This window comes from Semicossyphus pulcher, unplaced genomic scaffold (assembly GCF_022749685.1).
Source record: "Semicossyphus pulcher isolate SPU_LCO1_2020_fin unplaced genomic scaffold, fSemPul1.0.p SCAF_3, whole genome shotgun sequence".
In the NCBI taxonomy this organism is placed as follows: Eukaryota; Metazoa; Chordata; class Actinopteri; order Labriformes; family Labridae; genus Semicossyphus; species Semicossyphus pulcher.
In genome coordinates, this window is record NW_027211704.1 from 24,449,805 (window position 1) to 24,467,072 (window position 17,268).

The following is a 17,268-nucleotide window of genomic DNA, read 5'->3' on the forward strand; positions in this document are numbered from 1 at the left end:
GGCTGGATGGAGCCACACTGACTCCTCTGAGCACTCAAACTGGTACCAGTAACACGGCAGGAGTCGGCCTAAGGACACCATGGGAAGTATGTGACATTCTTCTTATGTTTACATGTATTGAGGGTGATCTTAAATACCTGCTTGTTTTTTTTACACTTGAACATTAGTGGACGTAAAGCGGTCGTCGACAAGCTAATTGGCTAATCTTGGGTAGGTTGGGTGGCAAGTTGTAGCTAGCTTATAACGGGAGCTAATTTTCTGAAGTTTGGAATAATCAAATATCGTTGCGCTTAAATTAACCAACGTTTCTCAGGTTTGTTTCGGAGACAAGGGTCATTTCTAAAATATTGCCTGTGCATTTCAAGAATCAATCAAAGTTTCCTATTTTAAGGGATTGCTCACTTGTGATTGAACGCTGGTTAGCATCAGGCTAACGGTCGTAAACGCTAGCTGTATGAACTGTTCATCCAGGATCGTTTACTGCAAAAACTTACATGTAACTGGCTTCTTCTCGATTTTTGTGTGACTGTATTTATAGATTTGCTATGGCATACGTTAAATCGCGAGCTGTCAAAGTCAATTTCAGTGATTGACACAGCTGATCAATACCAAGATGAAACCTTCAGCAGCGAAGTCGCAAGCGTTTCAAAATGACTAGAAACTAGAAACTAGTTACTGTTTACTTTGCTTAACTTGATATGTTTCTATGCCCACATAGGTGGTAAAATACTCTTTAAAGATCATTGACCAATTGACCGCTGACAGCTGTTTAGCATGAGGATAGTGATGACGTAGCATCAACGCTAACGTGGTTTAAGAAGAGCAACAACTCAAGATATATTTATGACACTGTTGGGACATTATGTGTGGTGTAAATGCAATATGACAGTGTCTTTTAACCTCCTCATTTCTTCATGCAGTTAAATTTTTGGAGGTCATCAAGCCGTTCTGTGCGGTCTTGCCAGAAATTCAGAAACCAGAAAGAAAGGTAAGCCAAGGTCTTTTGGCATGTATTATAAAGCTGAATTGTCTCTGTACTCTGCATGTATAAACTGACATATGAGTGATATGTACTCCTCTTGTAATCCTCACAGATTCAATTTAGAGAAAAAGTACTATGGACTGCCATCACGCTATTCATCTTCCTGGTGTGCTGCCAGGTTAGTATCCGTTGGTGAAGAAACCTTTTTAAAAACAAAACCTACTTTTTCTTTTCTGTGTTTGACACCTTTTTATCTTTTTCTTAAATTTAGATTCCTCTCTTTGGCATCATGTCTTCAGATTCAGCAGATCCCTTCTACTGGATGAGAGTAATCCTTGCTTCCAACAGAGGTGCTTGAATTGTACATGTTTAACGTAATCACTGAAGTTCTTGTCAGTGTTTTTTATCAGGCCTGACATTATCTCATCAGCACATGTGAAAAGTCAAAGGTCAACAGTCGAGAGCCTTTATGCACTGTTTCAGGTAAAGCTGCTATTGTTGTTCTAACTGAGACTTACAATGACAATGTCCTTCAGGTACTCTGATGGAGCTGGGCATCTCACCCATTGTCACCTCAGGCCTCATCATGCAGCTGCTCGCTGGTGCCAAGATCATTGAAGTGGGAGACACTCCCAAAGATAGAGCCCTCTTTAATGGAGCTCAGAAATGTAGGTCAACTTCTCTCTACATTTTCTATTTTTAGAATTAATGTACCTTTGAAACAGTGACATTTTTTTTATTTGAAGATTGCAGAACCAGTAACATCAGAAGTCGCTGTCCCTGCAAGATTGCAAATCTTTTTCTCTTCTCTCTCTTTGCAGTGTTTGGAATGATCATCACCATTGGACAGGCCATTGTATATGTTATGACTGGCATGTATGGAGACCCCTCGGAGATGGGTGCTGGAATATGCTTGCTCATCATCATCCAGGTTAATAAAAACTGCTGCCCTACAGCCTTAACTTATGAAATGTTTGTATCTGAAAACACTCTGTTGATTTTACTGCGATGAGGTGTGACTGTCATAATGTAGTCGCATAAATACAAACCTGCCTGTTTCTTCAGCTCTTCGTTGCAGGTCTGATTGTCTTGCTGCTGGACGAGCTGCTCCAGAAGGGCTATGGTCTGGGCTCTGGTATCTCTCTCTTCATTGCAACCAACATCTGTGAGACAATTGTCTGGAAGGCCTTCAGCCCCACAACAGTCAACACAGGCAGAGGTATGGATACTTGAAACAGACAAATGTTAGAGCTAACTGATGATGATCTTCGTCTTATCATATGGCCAACCCTCTAACTCTTTATTCAGGTACTGAGTTTGAGGGAGCCATCATTGCTCTCTTCCATCTTCTGGCTACCCGCACGGACAAGGTGCGTGCTCTAAGAGAGGCCTTCTACAGACAAAACCTGCCTAACCTCATGAACCTCATCGCCACCGTCTTTGTGTTTGCAGTGGTCATATACTTCCAGGTGAGCAGTTAACATTGACTTAATACTGACCAGTGACTTACCAGCTTACATGGCACTAAAATCATCTGGGCTGCAGGTTTTCAAAACAATTATCAGTTTACTAATTTTAAAACTTTGCTACCTCTCCAGGGCTTCAGAGTGGACCTGCCCATCAAGTCAGCCCGCTACCGTGGTCAATACAATACCTACCCCATCAAACTGTTCTACACCTCTAACATCCCCATCATCCTGCAGTCCGCCCTGGTCTCCAATCTCTACGTCATATCTCAGATGCTCTCAACGCGGTTCAGTGGAAACTTCCTTGTCAACCTCCTGGGAACGTGGTCTGTAAGTATAACATGGGTTTTTCGACTGCAGCACATCAAGTTTTTGTTTTGTCAAATTTCAGGTTTTGTTTCTTTTCTGACATGAAGCAATTTCTTTCTTCGTTTAGGACACAACAAGTGGCGGACCAGCTCGGGCCTACCCAGTGGGAGGTCTTTGCTACTACCTATCTCCTCCAGAGTCATTTGGTTCTGTTCTGGATGACCCGGTTCACGCTGTGATCTACATAGTCTTCATGCTCGGCTCCTGTGCCTTCTTCTCCAAAACCTGGATTGAGGTCTCAGGATCCTCTGCCAAAGATGTAAGTCTTGGATTGTATATATGCAGTTTGCAGCTTGCTTTGTGTCACATTAATATTAACCTGCATTTATAACTCTGTTTGCAACAGGTGGCGAAGCAGCTGAAGGAGCAGCAGATGGTCATGAGGGGACATAGAGAGACATCTATGGTGCATGAGCTTAACAGGTAACTAACCTTGTTTAACTAACCTTACAGACAGAGGCTCAGCTTTCATGTTATTATTCACAACATGTGGAAAATTGTCTTCCATGATTTTCCTGTATTTGTAATTTCTTTACTATTCGCAGGTACATCCCCACAGCTGCTGCCTTTGGTGGCCTCTGTATAGGAGGCCTGTCGGTCATGGCTGACTTCCTGGGTGCTATTGGTTCGGGAACGGGAATCCTCTTGGCTGTGACGATCATCTACCAGTACTTTGAAATCTTTGTCAAGGAGCAGAGTGAAGTGGGCAGCATGGGAGCACTGCTCTTCTAGAGAATACCAAGCTTGTGACACATCAGACACAAATCATCCACCACACATTTTTTAAATTTGGATTTTTTGCAATCCGCACAATCAGTACATTTTGCAGCTGGGATAGCTGATTTCTCTCCACCACCTTTGTTTTCCACCATACACCTCCAGCATGTGAATGCTGAGAAAACTTTTGGTTATTCCCAGGGTTGCGCATAGTATTGTGTCTCTCAACTGTCTCTTTACTCCCATAACTACTACCCATCTATCTGCAGGCTGCCTATGTCCCCACTGACTGTCTTATCAGCTGAGGAATGCTTAAAAGCACATACGTGTGAGGTGCTGTCTTTGACTTACCTCAGGCATTGCTTTTGCAGCATGTTCAAGGAACACTAAGAAAGCATTAACATGTGCTCATTTCTGAGCTGAAAGCACTGTGCCTGGACATTTGGAGGGAGTTGAAAGAAAGTCATGACACGGATAGTTATCATGCTTTCTAGGGGCCTATAGTAGGATGTGAAAGTATAAATGAAATATGCTTGTACTCCCGATTAGGTTTCTGGAAATCTCAGACAGGCTGTTGGTGGTTTTTATTTACCTTTTTATTTTGATATTTTAAATGATGGACTATGTTTATATTCACTCTGGTCTTATGTAGGGCACAGTGCTTGTCCTCTGTCTCTGGGTCCTTAAAGGAAGTTGTCTGTCTGTGTCGTCATGCTCTTTTAGTCCCGGACTGAATCGCTGCTCAATACTGCCGAGATGGTCGGGATGAGGGTGGGTTTGATAGGGATGAAAAGGGGTTTCATTTTGGTTTTTACTTTATGTAACAGACATAATTGTGTTATTAAAAAACAGGATTTGTTTTTCCAACATGTGTGTTTTGATTCCCTCTGTTGTCTTGTTTTACTTTGTCCTCGAGTGTTCTGTAAAATATACAGAGGAAATCTTTCCATCAACTGATGAGGAATTTTACACATTAGCATTGCAACCAAATATTCTCAGCACAGGTTATTGAAAGTTAAGTTAAGAATTATGCAACACATCAGGCTTTACGCATCATTTTATGGTGCATGTGAGACTAGTTTATGTCTCATTGGTGGTTTAAATCACTTGTTGTTTTCTGTGCTGGTCACTTAACTTCCACAAGGGGTCACTATATGAGGATTATAATAAACTTGCAAAGAATTAAAAAAAGAAAACTAATGGGAATATTTTGCTTTTCAAAGTGTGCACACAGTAACAGGACTGCAAGTAAATACATAAGTCAATTTAAAAGGGGAGGTTATACAAATTATTTGTAGGCTTTTTTCCAGTCTTAATTAAAAAAAAACCATTCAAATACACGAACGGCAGTTTTTTTTTAAACATAACGCAAAAGAGAATAATAAAAATAAAATGTACATGTAATACCAATTTTATTTCACTAAAAGTATTACAAACAATACTAATTTATTTGTAATGCAATTTTTTATATATATATGTATTATGGAAAACGACCGGTGACGTCATCATTGTGAGTCCACATGTGGGCACAGGTCAGACGGGGGTAACGGGCTGTCGGACGCCGGTTAGCTTGTCAAATGAAATCTCCGCAGTAGTTGAGTATTATCTATCTCACTTGTCATCTTTCATCACAGGGGATTTGGCACGACTGACAAAAACACCGGCAGACATGTCGTACTGCAGGCAAGAGGGTAATTTCGTTGTTGTTTTATTAATTTCCACTCCATGGCTAGGCAATGTCATCGAGCGAGCCACCATGCTAGGCTAACTCGAAACACTGTTAACTTACTATAACGTTGAAGAACAGTATGTTAGCTACATGGCTAGCTGCGAGAAAAGCTAAGCCTCAACCAATGGTAAAGCAAAAGCTAATGACACAGTCGTCATACAGTGTGTTACAGTGTTAGGGATCACACGGCTAGCTATGATGGGGCTGTCAGAGCTATGAAACTGCAGAGCAGGGCATGCTAACTCAGGTCAAAGCCACAGGAATAGTGCGACCCATGGGTCACAACTATGTTTAACAAATACAGCTATACTCTTTATTTGTTTTATAAAGGACCAGGTTTCCTTCTGAAAATGTATTCAAACCCATGTTTTGTTGTTTTTTTGTAATTTAAGGTAAAGATCGCATCATTTTTGTGACTAAGGAAGATCATGAGACACCGAGCAATGCTGAGCTCATTGCAGAAGACCCAAATGATCCTTATGAGGAACAGGGTAAGTTATTAAATTATTGTGGGGAAAATGGACATGACTTCCAAACCTTTACTACCTCCATCTAGATGTTCTGTTAACTTGCTCTTGTCCGATTTCTTGCGGCTTTAGGTCTGATCCTGCCAAATGGAGACATCAACTGGAACTGCCCATGTCTGGGCGGTATGGCCAGTGGACCATGTGGCTCTCAGTTCAAGGAGGCCTTTTCCTGCTTCCACTACAGTCAGGAAGAGGTGAAGGGCTCAGAGTGCATCGACAACTTTCGTAACATGCAAGAGTGCATGCAGAAGTACCCCGAGCTCTATCCTCAGGAGGAGGATAAAGAAAGCTCCTCCCAAGCAGAATCCCACTCTGGTTCTGCCTCTGCAGCCCCGACTGAGGGCTCTGCTTTACCCCTTGAAAATGACTCTACCCCCGCCCCTTCAACATCGGAGTCTGCTCTGTCATCTGACAGCACACTACCTACAGACAACCAGACGGCCAGCTAAGGTCAGTCAGTTGTCATCCAGGCTCTTGTCCTCTGTGTGTAAGCGCTGCCCAGCATAAAGGACTCTCCATGAGGACCTCTGATTGGTCCCTTGGCCTGTTTAAGCCTATAGAGGGCTTACTCACATGGCTCTGATGCTCACGGATAATATTGACAGGCCGTCAGAGAAGGACTTTGTGAATGCAGATAAAAGATCTATGTATGTTAAGTATAGGCTGCTTTATTGCTGAGCACTCAAAAATAATTTAATATTATTATTTACTCATAGTGAGCCAAGCTATTTATTGCAGGGACATTAGCTGATTGACTCACTTTATATGCAATATAAATTTACCTTGCTGAGTGTTTTCATGTCAATCAGAAGAGCTGTTTTTGAGAGGTCATTATCTGTATGTCACTGGTCAGGAGAATCACTTGCACTGATGATTTATCACTAATTAAATCTATATATGAATGAAAGTAATCACTAGATTTTCTGATTTGAGCAATGCTTAGCCTTTCTTAGGAATTTACCTCTGCTCAACACGGTTTTGACTCACACAAATTTAACAGTGGAATTAGTCCCTTTGCTTTCATCACTCGAGAGACCAAAACACATTTACTTGTTAAGTATGTGTGTTCCAGCTTTTACAGCTTCTGTTCAGTAAACATAGATATAAACAGATTTTTTTTTAAATTTTTGATGACATCTCGTAGAACCTTCTCGGCCTCCATTGACGTCTGTTGTCCTAGGAACAATGGTAGTCCTGTTTGTGAACTGAGACTGTGTCTGGCCTAGACCAAAGTGATTTGTCACATTTAAGCGTTACTGCAAAATGTTTTTGTCGTCTTAACACTGTCTTGAGTCTCATGTTGGATTCTGTGCTCACCATACAATGTCATTCAGGCCTTAAAAACATGTCCAGATTAAAATGATCGTTAAACAACTTGGACTTTTTGTTTTTGTCTTTCTGAAGTCAAAGCACAACACCGTCTTATGTCAGAGATTTTTCAAAAGTTTTATGTGAGCTTTACTCACTAAAATTGCGGAGAAGATGAGGAACAAGGTGAGGAAAACAACTGACCCTATAAGAAAGACCCACATCATATCAAAGCCTTTACTTGTATTATAGTAATGTTAGAGTTCAGGAAGTATTATTTTATGAATTCATGTTTACCTCCCAAAGAACTAAAACTCAAAGCTGTCCCGTTGCTAGTTAAAAAAGAGAGAACACAAACACAAGAGATTTGTTCAACTCAACTCTTCCAGGTATTTTATGTTGTATATCAATATATTATATGCAAATATAGACTTTTAACATCACACTTGCAGACATTTTATTTAATATGACCAGTTAGTCATTCATGTCAGTCTTTATTTTGGTCTTCACCTTACTTATGAGTGTTGTTCAAATGTTTGACCTAGACTGATCGTGAGTTTGACTCAAGGATTATTTCCCCTGGTGACACAGCATGTTGTCCAGTCAGTTTCAGTTCCTTTCCTGAATTGTCCACTGACTCATACATTCCTTTGTGAAATCCCCTGAAGTGTGTCCTCCATATTTGGATATACAGTTCATGGACATCCGTTTCTCAGGCCCTCTGACATAAGCAGACCTAGTCGGGGAGTCCATGGGACCACAACACTCTGCAATGTGACCAGCAGACGGCCTGTCCTCGCCTCCTCTGGGCCTGCTAGCAGGTACTCCATACCTAATGAAGAACATAATTGATTTAATAAAAATCAAATCCATCCTTTGGGTGTTACTAACCTTAAATCACTGTTTGGTCACCTTAAACATCAAACCTTCATCTTTAAGAAAACTTGAACATACATACTGAACAGTGCTTTGTGTAGCCTGTAACAAATTCCTTTTCATGTTCGCTTTTAAACTCTGTCTTACCTGGGTTTAGAATCGGACAGGTGCAGCCACGGCTGGTCCAGGACAGAGGATAGATGCTGATGGTCCCCAGGTTGAGCGCCACTTGGCCTGATCGAAGAACTTTACGAACTTTGACCTGCACCTCTGCATGGCTGCCTTTGTCGTGAGCAGACAGCACACTGACCTTGATTACTGTCATGGGCCACACAGAAATACAGAAGACTGAGAAGACATTTGAAGCACCAGAAAAAGTACAAATTCAAGATTATCAGACATTTTTCTCAACAAGAAAACATTGAACATTTTATTTCTTACCATAATCATGTTTGGTCTTACAGAGATCAGACACACTGCGCAGCTTTTTCTCCTTGCAGCTACACTTTCCTGTGGACAGACATAAAGTTATGCTCTGCTCTACTTTAATATCCATAATTGCACTGTGGTAAACCCTATAATTCAACAATGTAAAGTCTTGCAATGCACATGACTACCACAGTTAATGAGAACACTCACCTGTGTAATGCAGAGCAGAGACTGCAAGCTCCTTTGACCACTGTACCTCTTCCTCTGTTGTGAACATGTGATCCAGATCAGGGATTTTCCCACCAATGGGCACATTGAACACCTGATTATTAGAGTAGCTGCAAAAGTAGAATCAAAACCGTCAGTTCAAAGGTCTTTGTTAGCAATTAACCGTGCTGAGTTCAATTTTAGCGTCAGTGTTAATGTGTAAACAATTTTAACATGGCAAACCTGTCCAGACACTGCCCTGTGTTTGGATCACAGCTGTGAGGGCAGGCACAGGGTCTGCAGCCCTCCTCTCCAAAACCCCCAAAACCAGGCAGGCAGTGGCTGCAGCTTGTGCCCCCTACACCAGATTTACAGTGGCACTGCCCACTTCTAGGGTGACACCAGTGTCCCTCCTGTCCAGCATGAGGAGGCAAAGTGCCCTGTGGATCACACCAGCAGCCTGAGAAACAAACACAGACACACTTCTTTACGCTGCTCAACTCTTAGTTTGTTTCTTGTTTTTAAACAATGAATTAACAAATATAGTCCAGCAGATGGAGCCATATGACTAAAAGGTTCTCACTGAATTTTAAATTGTTTCCACTAACACCAATTTAATCATGAAAGATCCTTTATTTTGCTTTCCTGACTGATTAAAATCAGCCAAACCCCCTCATTCTGCATCTCTTACGTGTGCAGGCGTGTGGGGAGTGGAGAGGCAGAGATGGGTGGCGGTGGTAGCCGTGGCGGCAGCGCTGACACCTGCGCCCGACAGTGTTGTGTCTGCAGTCATCACAAACGCCCCCACTGGTGCCACTAGACGAAATCCACACCCGCTGAGAGAAGTGACAGCTATCTGCGTGACCATGGCACTGACACTCTAACGTCACAGCGATGTGTGATTTCATAGTCGGAGAGATGACAGAGAGACATTTGGAGAGGAGAGAAAAGACAAAGAATAAGAACTAAGTATTTCATGTAAAGTAAACATTGCCACTCGTCTGATACTCCCATCATACTTTAGATTCACTGGATTATCCACTGATCTAACTGCAGTTACTTACTCTGGCATGAGTTGGATTCCCCGCTGCTGCTGTTGGCAGACCTCCATGGTCGATCATTGTAGAGCGGGGCACACTTCTCACAGTGATCCCCGGCTGTGTGGTGAGTGCACAGACACCTCCCAGACACCTGGAAGACACATCTGGGGCTGCTCAGTTACTTCACCTACATCAGACCTTACAGCTGTCTGAAGACGGCTATAAAATAGATCCACGTAGGTGGTGTTAAGAGTAAATCGAGCTATTTAAAGCTCTTTAACTGGGGAGTTTTCCAGTAGGAAGTTCATGTCACATCTGGACCTGAACAGTCCGACGTGTTTTATACAAGACTGTAATGGAACACAGGCCAAAGCAGAAACTGGCTCACAGACTGCTGTTCATTTACTTTGGCATGCACCTACACACAAAGGAAACTCACCATGTTACTGTCCTGTCTTGTGTCTTTGCTGCTGTTGTGTGGTACACAGTGCTCAGCATGTCCATGGCACAGGCAGGTCCCTCTGGCCAGTAAAGTATAAATAGCATAAGGTGCTGCTGCTGGGCTCTCATTGGTTGATGTTGCGGTCAGAGATGAGGCTTTGGGGCTTGTCCATCCTGCAGGCGGATCTATGTGAGCAGGACAGCTCTGAGGTTTAAGCAGTCTGATGCGGAGGTTAGTGAGAGTGAGACGGGCCAGTGCCTCTGGACTGTAGGGGTCCAGGGTTTTAGCACTGCTGGGGTCTAGTGTCCGTAATATTACCTGGGAGGGGAAACAGAGCACTAAACAGTATGAGTAAACTGAATGAAATTATTAAACATTGTTGGATTTGATTAGAAATTGTACTTTACATCTCTGTCTGTATTCTCTTACCTCCCCACCACTGCAGGGTGTAGCCCTGGTGTAACGGGACGTACACAAAGACCCAGGCTGAGAATAATCATCAGGTAAACCAAACTCCATGCTGCAATTGTGCGCAAAAAGCTTAAGAACTTCCCAGGTCTTTCCAAAGTCAACTGAACGTTCGATGGCCATGGCAGCAGGCCGGGGGGACCTGAACACCAAAACCACATGGGACAGACAGAACTGTGTTTCCAGGTCCAGCCTGATCTCATCCTGCTGCTCCTGCACAGCAGCACCTGCACCAGATGCCCACCAGGTGCTCGGATTCAAGAAAGGGTCGTCACTCATGTGAGCAGATGGATGAGGATCCTCAGTGCAGAGGTTGGGGGTCACAGGAGGATGGTGGCAAAGGCTGTGGTGGAAGGAGCTGTTTCCACAGCAGCTTGAGAGGGTGACGAGGGTCCTGCCACTCGCCAGGTTCCCTATGGGCGGACTACAGGCCTGGTCCACGCATCTGGAAACTGACTCAGAGCAGGATGGAGAATCAGTTTAACAAACCAGACTATACTGATTAAAGTGTTAAGATGATAAAGGTATAGAACAGTACATATGGAGACATGAAGGTCTTCAAAATACAACAAGCATTTTCCATCACATCATCCTTCATTGTGTTTCTCATGAATATTTGATATGAATGATCACTGAGCCACTACTGCTTGCTCTGATGTGACATAGAATCCCCATTGGACAGCACTGATATTCTCAGGTTACATGTAATGGCAAGACACATTGCTGCCACGTTATCACGTTTATCAGCAACAGGTTTGGCCATTATGTCAGGACAGCACAAAAACACTATCAGGTCATACATGTCATGGGCATTTAACACAGTTGAGTCACTATAACTATCTGTCTAATAGATAAAACATCCTAAGAAGAAGAAGAAAACGAAAGCCACACTGATGATGACAATGATGATGATTATGCTCACCTGCTCCGCTGCTCGTCACAGCCAAAAACAGCCAACAGAGCGCTGCCTGCATTTGATGTTGACCTGTCCCAAGCATACTAAACACTCTTCTTATCCTTGTTTCTTTGTCTACTACATACATGGTGCGATACACGCCTTCCAGCAAAGATTAGCCCGTACATTGTGTGTAGTCTACCATTAGGACACGCGCATTTCCCTGCCAATTACGCAATGCGCAAAGCGTCCAGATGAATCCAGGAGTGTTTTTCAGATGTCCTCCCCTGATAATTGATGGAAAAAATCCTTGATGAAGTTCAAAGCATCTTCAGCAGCAGCAGGGGCATCTCTCTGACATGATTGTGCGTCCTGTTGCAGCAAAATATGGAACATTAGCTAGTCCAAAATTGAACGCTCCATACTAATTTCCATTTGATGTTGTTGATGTTTGTCGTCTTCCATTTCGCGCGATACAAAGTGTCTGTATGGCAGATTTGACAATGACCGTTTCACATGCTAATTAAGTTCAGTAATTGCCTCCATTATTACAAAGCCAACCCGAGAGCCTCGTGTCTCAGCCAGGTCTCCTGTACGCCTTTACGCACAGCAGAGAGTGTGCGCTCTATTTATCCATGGTCATCCCCGCCCACACGCATGCACACACGCTATGAGGAGGCTGTACTGCACTAACAACACTAAACCAAAACTACCCTTGGCAGAGAATGTGTATTTCCCCTCCACTTTTACCGCCTTTCATCCATATGGATTCTGCAAAGGATCGCAAGAGAGGGCAGACCTGCGACCTGCAGGGACTCGTCACCGCAGTTAATGCTGACCAGCCGCAGAGCGCATGCCACTTTAACTAGATCCATCCACTAACCAGGGCCTCTTAATAAGGCGGGGAAGTTAGTTTATCTGCTTCTACCCTCCTGTTTTTCAGCTGCAGTAATTCCAAGTTACAGGTCTCTTTGATGTCTAGCAGGAAGAAACCTGAGAAGGGAGACAAAAATAGTCCTCAGCGCAGTTATTTGCAGCTCGATGGCGCATTGTGGCACCGAGAGAATCTGACAGCTTGGAGTTTCATGCAAATGACTCGGACAAGAAAAAGGGACCTTTTCCCCATCTGTCTGCCTGACTGCAGAGATTACTCTGACATCCTTTATTATGACACTGGATAATAAACACATGGTCTGACACACGACAGTCCTCTTTTAAATTCTTTTTGACCACACACGTCAGGAAATCTTGGGCTCTTACTGAGCCTGATGTATTTTCGCTCCCTGGAACTCACACTCTCTGAGTTTGAAGAATAAACACCACGTCTCTTCAGTTTTATGGCTCAACATCAAATACTAGAGGCTCAGAAAATTGGAATAGACACACAGAGTGAGATCTGTTTCAATAAATGTCTTTAATGCCTTACAAATTGTTAACAGACTTGCTTGCTTGCTTTCCCTCCAGAGTGGATGACAGAAACAGAATCAGGATGACATATAGGCCAATGATTGCAATGTGTATTCTTTACTCATATTGTCTTACCACCATCATCAATCTATATTAATCTGACATTTATTATCTGTGTTGACTTTTAATGTATGTAAAGTTTTGATCCCATTTTCAACAGTCTCTAAACTTATATATCACTTGGCTGCTGTACGTTTGTCTCTGTTCACTACTTTATGGTCTTTCCTTTCATCTCTCTGTCCTTCTGCTCTCCACTTCAAAACCAGCTATAGTGTCTGGCAGGCCTCCACACAATAACCCCCTGAGGCACTCCATCTTCTCTCATCTTCCAGTTCTCCATTCGTCTCACTCCGGTGGTGCAGTACATGCTAACAATGGCTTTATAGGAGATTACAGCAATGCCATTTATGAGGGATTAGCTGTTATCGAGGAATATAAGGAGTATACAGACATATTTTCTGGCTTCTTGATCTGATTCAGAGCCAGATCTGACTCCAGGGGACACGCGGTAATGAGATTCACATCTTTTTGCAGGTTACAGGATGGGAGGACCTGTGTGCATTTTGTGTGTTTAGGGAGGAGGGATAATGGATAAAACATAGAGTCAATAAATCCTCCGTGTGTTCCTGAGCTGGTTTTGCTTTCATAGACAGACTCAGTTTTCTGAAGGAAGTTCATACTGTATGTGACCGATATCTCTTCTCTGCAACAGCATGAAAACTGTAGGTTTCAGTAAAGTCGCTGATGTTTGAGGTCAAGGTTTGCAGCAGAGCCATAAAATATTTTAAGAGCAGCTGGTTTCAGTGCAAATAAACTACGTTTGGTCGCTCATTTTGGCTTCAAAACACATTACACATTGAATTCTTAATTGAATACACTGTAATTAAGGGTACTTTTCTTGCGTATGGGAATGCAGAGCTGCCCACATCCAATAAAGTGCTTGTTTAGAACGTGAGCATATAAAAGAGGATAAACAACAGAATCCACGCTGCGGTTTCCAACACTTTCATTAGATTTTCAGCTCAATGAGAAAAATGTCTGCCTCTTTTTTTCACAAGGTTCCTCTCATCGAATACATTCTCCGAATGTTCAGCATGTATCTTCATCATGGCCCCCAGCTGTGAGAGGTCAAATACCAGCCAGGAAAGGTCAGAGGGATCTCCTACCTGCCTCATGACTGCCTCTCTAATTGCTCCTTTTTCTCTCATTTACAGGGCTTAATGGGGGCCGGGGGTTAGAGAGACGGGGTCAGACAAACAGATACTCCCCCTTCCCGTCATTCTAATCCCCAATGTTTGTGCAGGCTGCTCATACATGCGTGTGTCGAGCACATGGTGTCACTCCACACTTCTCCATCTCTCTCGGCCTTTGTGTTCTACATGTCACCTCACATGTTCCTCCGGGGATGAAGAGGATTAAGCTGCTTCCTTCCTTACATGACTGTTCTGCCTGAAGGCCTCACATGATGCAGCAACTTGATCTGTTCCTACAAATATTTCATCTATTCTGTTATCAGATGTGGATTTAGGAACAATTCAATCGATGCCAGTCTGATTTAAATGTCTCAGTTTGTTTTGGCATTTTGTTTTGGAGACTACAGCGTTACACACATTGGGGTCTCATGTGACGTTATCCATCGGCCACAAGATCCACCAGTAAGTGCCCTGGTTAATAGGGTGAGCTTGAGCTAAGCTCTGAGGTCAGAGTTAATTATCCTGGTGCATTTTTGGAGAACGACTCATAGCTTTTGCAACATAAAGTGCACAGAAGTGATCTTTGATGTATAGATCTGAGCCCAGACACATCCACTCTTTCAAATCATTCAAGAAATCATGGCTCAATATTTTACCCTGAAGCCTGAGAGTTGACAGAGTTAAAAGTTAAAAGGTTAAGGTGACAGGTCAGCTGCAAAGGTCTGTGGTTCAAGTCCAATAAAACCAAGAGGACTGTATTTTTTTAGGATAGTTTTAGTTGAGTGTCGCTTGAATTTATGATCACTGTGCGTGATAATCAGTGTGGACAACTTACAAAGAGGTTTACTATGATCCTCATGTCAGAGAGGGGTTTTAATAAGCTCAAAGAGACTGTTTAAAGTTTGTCTGTTAACTTTAGCACATCTACCGTGTATGTGTGTGTGTGTGTGTGTGTGTGTGTGTGTGTGTGTGTGTGTGTGTGAGTATAGCACGCACAATAGGTTAAATTGCACGTTGCCTCTTTGATGTGAGAGGATGAATGACACAGATTTAAATGTCCGACCAGAACATGATAGAGGCCAGATGAGGCAGGATGACAAATCAAGGCCTCCGTGAAGCATTAACCCAAACCCTAGCCAAACCAATAATGTGTGCATCTGTGAGCTTGTGTGTGGATTTGTGGGTGTATGTTCTGGGAAAGTTGTGGTGAAACACTCTTACGTATGTGTGAGTGATGGAAAACTGTACAGAAGTGTTTCCATTTATTCTGTAATTATTCTTACCATGGAGGAATGACAGGAATGTTAAAGAGTGGCTTCAGTTTGGCAGTGAGTTATTTATAGCTGTAACTCCTGTTTAATATTGGACAACAAATTAAACTCCCACCCATGGACACACTTACAAACACACCCACCACAGTTTATGTCATCAACTAACAAGTTCAAAATGTACTGTTGTGCGTCACCAACTGACTCACATTGTCACTCTGACACACAAATATGCACATAAACAAACACAGACACATTTTCTTGATAACTCTTTTTGGCTTTTCATTGCCCACCCACATAAACAAACTGGCATGCCAGAAAACACGCTCTGTTTTTTACCACAAAAACACATACAGGCATGTGTTACAGTTTCCACTTTTCCAGTTCATATTCGCACACCCACTTAGATAAAGCATGCTGACTTGGCTTATGTAACGATTTATTTTAACTGTCTCAATTAACTTCAATGGATTCAAAGGAAATGTGGTTTGGCGCTTAAAAAAGAGTGATAAAACTAGCAACTAGCAGAACAAAGTTAACTACCATCAAGTGTGCTGGGGGTCAGGGGTCAGCACAGTCAGGCTTGATGAATATTAGAAGCTCATTGCATGAAGTTACAAACATAATATACCTGTAATATAAATACACACAAACAGTTTTAGTCCTTTGTATCACTGATCGCCCCCATGTTAAAATATATTTATGGCTCATGGTGTCTGACTTTGGTTCCCCTCCTAAAAGTCACACTGAGAAATGGAGCAAATGAGAGGAAAAATCAGATGCAGATGTTTGAGGTCCTGGGCCACAGTTTGGGGGTTCCAGTCTGTCTCTCATGTCTGGCCATTCTGCTGCTTTGAGGCCCTTCTCAACCCATTAAAGAAGTCGTTATTGGCATGCCGAGAGTCCACCTGCGCTTCACCGAAGCCATGACGGCAACTTCAATGTATGGCCAAGGGTCGCTGTTAAGCAACAGTTACTCATATGACCAGGCAGAGTCAAACACTTAAATCGGCCCAGAGGAAGCCCTGCATCTGTGTTGCTGGTATCTGCATGCTCTCTTGTTAAAGTACACTGCCACTAAAACACTGGGATGTTAACGTGACATTTGCTGCCCTCATGGTGGTTCTGTTCCATCTGTAAACTGACACCAAGGACATTCAATAAACACAGTTGTTGTTCAGATCAGAAGGTGCAGTGATGGGTTTAAGATGGTAAGATGGTGTCCAGTTCTTTTTGTTAATAGTCCATAGTGTCTATATGTAAATCATGACACTTTATAGCTGATCCGCTTATTCTAATGTAAGCTTCATAGGACTTTACAGGAATTATAGCATGCCATTGTATATATGTTTCCATTCCTGTGTGCAAACGCAAAAAAATAATCACACTGCAACTTAAGGGTGTGCCCACATTTGTGGTTGGGTTGTGGGTTTCTGCAGGAGAAAAGAGGTATGTGGAAATATGTGCGACTGCCTAACCCTCCTGGCGTGCACAACAATGTGACAGTAAGAGGGGGACAGCTAGTGTTTGATCGCATCAGCCAACATCTGGCCCTCAGGAGGAGCTAAAGTTAGCAGCACATGCTGATGTCATTAGTGTAAAATGGGAGTTGTGTTCACAAAGGCATGACCTTCACAACATCCCATTACAGTACAAATAGGAGAGAGGGAGGATAATATGATGAATCTGGGATGAAGATGGGAGAGGATGGATTGAACATCTGTGTGATTATGTAAGTGATTAATATTCATGTTGATGCTGACACATCCTTTATATCTGCTGCTGGACTGTAGAATGAGAAGTGATGCAAACTGAGAGAGAGAGCAGAGAGCAGGGCGGATCAAAGCTGTAACAAAGCTTGTTAGGGTTTAATCAGTTCCACTCA

At 42.7% G+C, this 17,268-nt stretch overlaps 3 protein-coding genes across 3 annotated transcripts; 2 read left to right on the forward strand and 1 right to left on the reverse strand.

The window, feature by feature from the left end:
* LOC138605519 (protein transport protein Sec61 subunit alpha-like 1) lies at positions 1 to 4,401 on the forward strand. Its single transcript, XM_069677835.1, has 12 exons — positions 1 to 86; positions 921 to 988; positions 1,095 to 1,160; positions 1,254 to 1,332; positions 1,519 to 1,650; positions 1,804 to 1,913; positions 2,048 to 2,201; positions 2,291 to 2,451; positions 2,581 to 2,778; positions 2,885 to 3,076; positions 3,164 to 3,240; positions 3,363 to 4,401. The coding sequence occupies exons 1-12, from the start codon at positions 80 to 82 to the stop codon at positions 3,547 to 3,549; spliced, it is 1,431 nt and encodes a 476-aa protein (XP_069533936.1). The 5' UTR covers positions 1 to 79; the 3' UTR covers positions 3,550 to 4,401.
* Positions 4,402 to 5,072: 671 nt separating this feature from the next.
* Positions 5,073 to 7,146, forward strand: chchd4a (coiled-coil-helix-coiled-coil-helix domain containing 4a). The gene is made up of 3 exons (XM_069678681.1): positions 5,073 to 5,225; positions 5,656 to 5,754; positions 5,863 to 7,146. The coding sequence occupies exons 1-3, from the start codon at positions 5,204 to 5,206 to the stop codon at positions 6,237 to 6,239; spliced, it is 498 nt and encodes a 165-aa protein (XP_069534782.1). The 5' UTR covers positions 5,073 to 5,203; the 3' UTR covers positions 6,240 to 7,146.
* A 165-nt stretch (positions 7,147 to 7,311) lies between these two features.
* On the reverse strand, positions 7,312 to 11,573 carry LOC138606248 (netrin-4). The gene is made up of 10 exons (XM_069678707.1): positions 11,483 to 11,573; positions 10,522 to 11,012; positions 10,090 to 10,410; positions 9,675 to 9,801; positions 9,302 to 9,490; positions 8,854 to 9,070; positions 8,614 to 8,741; positions 8,416 to 8,484; positions 8,122 to 8,292; positions 7,312 to 7,930 (listed from the first exon to the last, which is right to left on the reverse strand). Exons 1-10 carry the CDS (start codon positions 11,556 to 11,558, stop codon positions 7,794 to 7,796), a joined length of 1,926 nt encoding a protein of 641 aa, XP_069534808.1. The 5' UTR covers positions 11,559 to 11,573; the 3' UTR covers positions 7,312 to 7,793.
* Positions 11,574 to 17,268: the final 5,695 nt, after the last annotated feature.

Excerpts from the sequence above, each read along its gene's own strand:
- LOC138605519 (XM_069677835.1), top strand. Across the intron at positions 1,161-1,253 it reads TCTTCCTGGTGTGCTGCCAG|ATTCCTCTCTTTGGCATCAT; the intron begins GTTAGTATCCGT and ends TCTTAAATTTAG. Across the intron at positions 1,333-1,518 it reads AATCCTTGCTTCCAACAGAG|GTACTCTGATGGAGCTGGGC; the intron begins GTGCTTGAATTG and ends AATGTCCTTCAG.
- chchd4a (XM_069678681.1), top strand. The coding sequence starts at position 5,204 with ATGTCGTACTGCAGGCAAGAGG. Across the intron at positions 5,226-5,655 it reads GTCGTACTGCAGGCAAGAGG|GTAAAGATCGCATCATTTTT; the intron begins GTAATTTCGTTG and ends TTGTAATTTAAG. Across the intron at positions 5,755-5,862 it reads TGATCCTTATGAGGAACAGG|GTCTGATCCTGCCAAATGGA; the intron begins GTAAGTTATTAA and ends TTGCGGCTTTAG.
- LOC138606248 (XM_069678707.1), bottom strand. The coding sequence starts at position 11,558 with ATGCTTGGGACAGGTCAACATCAAATGCAGGCAGCGCTCTGTTGGCTG. Across the intron at positions 11,013-11,482 it reads TGTGACGAGCAGCGGAGCAG|TTTCCAGATGCGTGGACCAG; the intron begins GTGAGCATAATC and ends GCTCTGAGTCAG. Across the intron at positions 9,491-9,674 it reads GGAATCCAACTCATGCCAGA|AGTGTCAGTGCCATGGTCAC; the intron begins GTAAGTAACTGC and ends CTGTGACGTTAG.